The 6,060-nt window shown below is 44.7% G+C and overlaps 1 protein-coding gene across 1 annotated transcript; it reads left to right on the top strand.

Annotated features, from left to right (window-relative positions):
* Window positions 1-590: 590 nt before the first annotated feature.
* Window positions 591-1,460, top strand: LOC128845765 (olfactory receptor 52P1-like). Its single transcript, XM_054044806.1, has one exon. The coding sequence runs from the start codon at window positions 591-593 to the stop codon at window positions 1,458-1,460; it is 870 nt and encodes a 289-aa protein (XP_053900781.1).
* Window positions 1,461-6,060: the final 4,600 nt, after the last annotated feature.

The following is a 6,060-nucleotide window of genomic DNA, read 5'->3' as shown; positions in this document are numbered from 1 at the left end:
CATCTCGTGGCATTATATTTTCTGCACAATTTCCCACCCCACTGCTCCTGGATCCCAGTGTTTTGCTTAGTTTCTGTCTGTGTTTGCACTATGGTTAGGGTTTCCCAGAGCTGTGTACCATGATGCCCAGATCCCTGTCCTGGGCTCATACATTTAAATTAGAATCTTCTTAGGTGTTTGAGGAATTCAAGCTTTTCCCTCGAATGGGCAAACACATTGCAGTTAATGACACCAAAGTTCATCTGCCAGCATGCTGCCCATTCACGGGATTTGGTTAGCTCCCTCTAAGGAATTTTCTGAAGTTGACTATGATGAAAATAATATGGTAAATCTTGCCACCTCACTGGTTAACCCCTTTTCTAGATTGTTAATAATTATAAATAGTTACCATACTATTTGTTATAAACTGTGTAACCCCCTCGCTGTGCTTGTCTCCATTCACAGGAACCTGGAGCATTTCTGAGCCTGATCGACGCATCGGCCACCTCATGGCAGATTTCAACTTCACCCCTTCTGATTCTTCAATATTTATCCTAACCGGCATACCTGGCCTGGAAGATGCCCACATCTGGATTTCCATCCCTTTCTCTATGGTCTACTTTATGGCCCTGTTGGCAAATTTCACAGTTCTGTTTGTTGTAGGGAAAGAGAAGTCCCTGCACAAGCCAATGTACCTGTTGCTCTGCATGCTGGCGCTCACAGACATCACCACATCTACCTCCTTCATGCCAAAGACACTGTGTATATTTTGGTTCAATTTGAAAAGCATTACTGTGAATGGCTGCCTCACCCAGATGTTCTTCTTTCATGCACTTTCTAATGTGCACTCAGCCATCCTAGTGACAATGGCTTTTGATCGCTATGTTGCCATATGTAACCCTCTAAGATACGCCACTATCCTCACCAATGCACGAATAGCTACGCTAGTGCTGGTGGGTTTGATAAGAGCTGTTCTCTTCCTTCTGCCCCTGCCCCTGCTTCTTAGCAGGCAGCCATTCTGTGCCAACCGCATTATCCCCCACACATATTGTGACCATAATGCTGTGGCAAAGATGTCATGTGGAGACATCACAGTCAGCAGAGTGTACGGCTTGGTGATAGCGTTTATACTCATTGGGTTAGATGTGACGCTCATTGGCCTGTCCTATGGTCTGATCATCAGGGCCATCTTCAGAATCTCCTCCAAGAAAGCCAACCACAAAGCCCTCAACACCTGCTCAGCCCACATCTGTGTGATACTGATGGCTTATCCTCTTGGACTCTTCTCCAGTCTGTCACACAGGTTTGGTAATGGCGTCGCTCCACACGTTCAGGTCATCTTGTCGAACGTCACTTACCTCATTCCACCCATGCTTAACCCTATCATTTATGGTGTGAAAACCAAAGAGCTTCGTGACAAAGTGGTCAAATACATCTGCAGAATTCACTCACCTCATGCTACTGACTTTAAACCCGCATGACAAGAGAGGGTTTTGGAACTGCACTATTTTGCCCTTTATTTGAGGGGTGTTTACCCCAGAATGTGATCAAGCTAATTACAACCATATGATGTGCACTGGCCACAATGAATTAATAAAATATAACACCATATAGTTAAGGGTTGATTAGAAAGCAGTCTTTTAGATGCAAGGTCAAAATGTAGCAGGCAATTTCTGCTAATTGCAATGGGAGAAGTGGATGGACAAGTAAATTAGTGAGAACGAGAGAAAATAAACGGATGAAAACCTTGAGTCTAGACACCTCTGATGTTAGAAGTTTATTGAAAGTTAGTAAAAGTGATGATCCAGGTGTGGTCACTATGACCTTTGTGTTTTGTAGAAGTTATAAAAGATTAGCTAATATATTGCACTTCACATCAGTCCTCTGAAGCCATCTTGAGAGACCTTTTTCCTGACACCCTTTCTCCCCAGCGGTTGACCAACTGGCCACTCAATTCCTTTCCAGATGTTAAGTAAATATCTGGGATTTTCTAGACATATTACTTCTGTCTGTGTGTGCTTCAATCTAATAAACTGAAGTGTTAGACAAGATCATGCTGACTTGCATTTAATCCTTGATCAGACAGAATTTCTGTGTTCTCATTGATTTATTCTGACCTGGAGTAAAATAGTTATGTTGCCCCTGCTGGAAGTTCTGAAAACCCTGGGTTACAGACTGCTATGTTAAACTACAACATCAGCTTGGAGTCAAATAACTTACCGCTTTGTGCAGTCAATTTTGGAGTGGCTTTTTGCTGGAAGTTTCCAAACACGCACTAACTATTCCATTGTCAAAGACACACACTAACCATTCCCGTTGTCAAAAATATCAAAAGTAGGTGTCGAGATTTCATCTTGGAGTTTGGGAAACTCTGTACAAAAAGTAGAGCACTTTTAGGTGGAAGGTCTCAAACACATGGATATTGCAGAGGCAAAAGATTTTCGAGAACTTGGTTTGTTTGCTCCTGCATTGCAGTTGATACCTTTTGGCAATGCTACAGTTGACAGACTGTTTTCTCAGATGAACTTGATAAAAACAAATCTGTGCAGCAAGATGTAAGAAGAACTTTTAGAATACACTGCTCCTGTTAGCACGTAGATGCAACAATGCCAAATCTGTGAAGAGTTTGCACCAACGTAAGAAATGATTGCACTGTTCACTGCTTTGTTTTGGGTGACTTCTGGCCAATTTATAACACCACTATTCACCATTTTTGTTTGAAATGCCTGCCAACCCTTAATCGGGAGACAAGTACCTGTACTGGGGTTTTGATTTTGAATTTAATTGTCATCTCATAGCTTTCTTGCTAATGTGTACAAACACCTACTGGGCCTTCCAGCTTTCTTTTTAAATCAAACCTTTACTAGGTATCTAATGAAAGCTTTCGTTTGTTCTTTGATGTACAGACCAATGTGTTAATAAAAGACCCCTTTGTTTGAAGAAGTAGATGGGCTACTCTTGGGTTGGTATATAAGTGATTTGGGGCTATTAATTGACTAGAAATCTGGCTAACCTGCCCAGCTCAGGCTGAGGAGAGGTAGAGCAGCAGCAGCCAGAAACACAAGGGCCAGAGAACAGCCCAGAAGGCAGAGCAGAGCAGCGGTGCTGAGGCAGAGCTAGCGACCCGCAGCTGGAGTAGTAGAACCGGGGCTGGGTCGGCACAGCTGTGCTTACGGGCAAAGAGGGCTGAGCTAAAGCAGGGAGCTGTGGGGCCAGATACAGGATAGAGGATGCCGGCTGTGCCAAAAGTAACATGGCAGCCAAGCACAAGGAGCAGCTGGGAAGAGCAAGGTGGGGCCATGGACAGAGGGCCCAGCACAGGGTGATGTCACCAGAGAAGAAGGCCTTGAAGACTGGACTCAGAAGGCAAGACATGAATCTGATGGGAGGGCAGATGCTGGGGACAAGGGTCCTGCCACCTAGAGCCTATGGCTGTGTGGCAACTGAGAGGTGTCTGACCCGTGCTATCACTGCAGCACAGACAGGGTCTGAGCAGGAGATCTGGGACATATGAGAAACTGACAGTGAGCTTTCCTTACATCCCAGAGATGGCTGTTTATGATGTCCCTGTGCCCACAGAGCAAGGTGCCTTGTTTCCTTGAACCTTTCCTATTTTTTCCTTATTTTTCTTACAGTTGCTTTTTAATGAACACCCTCTACCCTGGTTCTTGTCACACAAACAGAGAGCAGGCCAGACGTCCCGAGTGCAGACAATATGATGCTTATTGGGGTTAGTTTCCAAGTCAGCTTATTCCAAAGCCCTTCACAGCAATCGGGCTTATCTCTATGCACCGATAGAGTCTGTTTCCCAGTGTTCCATTCCCAGCTTTCATACCAGAGATCCTTAACCGCACATCCCCAGTCCCCATTTCCCTCTTCCCAACTCCCAATTCCTATTTTGCAGTCTCATTTCCCATTCCCCATTCCTGCCTCCTTCTCATTTGCAGGCCTAAATATACATGCACTGCACATCCCTTACAACTTATAGTCATGTTCCATTCTGGAGATTCATGATAAGGGGTCATTGTCCCACCTCTTTTGTACCCCATGGGATGTGTAAGGAGTAAGGTTGTGTTCTGGCCAAGTCCAAGCGTTTTTTTTGGCATTTAGTGTTTCTTATCCCTCCCCACCCCCAGTCCTCCTTGCTCCTCCTAACTGGTTGCTTGACCTTGTCTTTAGAGTTCAGCGAGACTTCGAGTGTGCGCTTCTATATAACATTTCCAGTAACACTTTATTTCCCTCTCTTCTGTCTTCTCACCCAGTCTGCTTGTGGGAAGATGTAAAACACAGTCTCTTTCTCCTATGTCTACATCTATTAGAATAAGATATAAGAGTATCAAAAAGTCAAACCCACAATTTTATCTCAGGTACACAAACAGGTTAATGTGCTAACACTTCCTCTCAGGTTAGTTTTCTTTTTCTCATTGTGATCCAAAGAAAGATTCTGGAAATGGTAAATTCTGTTTCAAAACTACTACAGCTCAGTAACACAGACCTATACAAAGCAGCCGTATTACTTCCCAGAGCCACTGAACTTATAGCTACATTTCAAATGGGGTTCAAAGAAGCCAAACACTTAGCAATTAAATTATCAGGAAAATGGGGCAGTCTGCAGAGAAGTTCTTGAGAACGGCACAAAGGCCGGGGAACAGCTCCTTTTGTGGCAAACCAGGGAGGAGAGGAGACCTGCTACCGGCCATTCCAGGGGAGATGAGCTGAGGGATGGCAGAATCTCCCCCTTTGTTACCTAGGGAGATGGTGGAATCTCCATCCTTACAGGTTTTGTTCCAGACCAGCTTGACAAAGCCCTGGCTGGGATGATTTAGTTGGGGTTGTAACGATGCTGGCTTTGGTGGGACACCTCTGAGAGTGTCAAATCTGTACAAATTGCTTTAAGCAGGGAAATTTCAATGCAAAGCTGGGGTTCCTTTGCATACCAAGGCAAACCAAATCAGCCAAACAGAGAAGAGTTTGGTTTACCCCACTTGCTAACCATAAGTCACACAAGCAACTCTCTAAGACACTCCAGTTTCCCATTATCACCACCAGAGCCACTCGTTATGGGGACGAATGGTTATGAAAACCAATACCCCAATAAAAGAAAAAAGGTTCTCCCAATCCCAAAGGACCCAGGTCAATATACAAATCAGCTCTTACCCACAAATCACACTGTTGCCAGCCCTTTAGAATCTAAAATCTAAAGATATATTCATAAAAGGGAAAGACACAGATGAGAGTAATAATTGGTTAAATGGAATCAGTTACATACAGTAATTCATAATTCTTGGTTCAGGCTTATAGCAGTGATGGAATAAGCTGCTGGTTCAAATCAAGTCTCTAGAGCACATCCACAGCTGGGATTGGTCAATCATTCCTTTGTTACAGCTTCAGTTTCTAGCAAAGTCCCTCCAGAGGTCAGAAGCAGGATAGAAGACAAGATGGAGATGAGGCAGCAGCCTTTTACTAAGGCTACCTCAGAATCAAAACACATTCATATACATGTACAGAGCCAATATTCATAACTTCAACTGCAAAATGATACACCCATCCAGATAGCATAATCATCGTCAGCAAATCAGAACCTTTCCATAGATGACAACATTTGTACAATATTCGCTGCAAATATATAACAGTGGTTATATGGTCTCAGGTTATATTAATAACATGACAGGGGTTTCTTTTGATTTGAGCAGGCATTGGACTAGATGACCTCCCGAGGTCTCTTTCAACCCTAATCTTCTATGAATCTATGATTCAATGAACAACAGCCCAAAGATCACTTACTGAGGGCAGGGAGGGCCTGTAGCAGGGACCATAGGCTCCAACTCCGTGGGTGCTCTGGGGCTGGAGCACTCACAGGGAAAAATTGGTGGATGCTCTACACCCACCGACAGATCCCTGTCCCGCCCCAACTCACCTCCACCTCCTCTCCACCCCTGAGCACATCGGGCTCTGCTTCTCCCCCTTGATCCCAGTGCCAGCTGTTTTGCGTGGCAAGTGCTGGGAGAGAGAGGGGAGGAGGGGGAACGCGGCATGCTCGGGGAAGAGGAGGGGCAAGGGTGGGGAAGGGTGGAGTTGGGG

This window comes from Malaclemys terrapin, chromosome 1, assembly GCF_027887155.1.
Source record: "Malaclemys terrapin pileata isolate rMalTer1 chromosome 1, rMalTer1.hap1, whole genome shotgun sequence".
Lineage (NCBI taxonomy): Eukaryota > Metazoa > Chordata > Testudines > Emydidae > Malaclemys > Malaclemys terrapin.
Note: the sequence above shows the minus strand (reverse complement) of the source record. Positions and strands in the feature narration are given on the sequence as shown.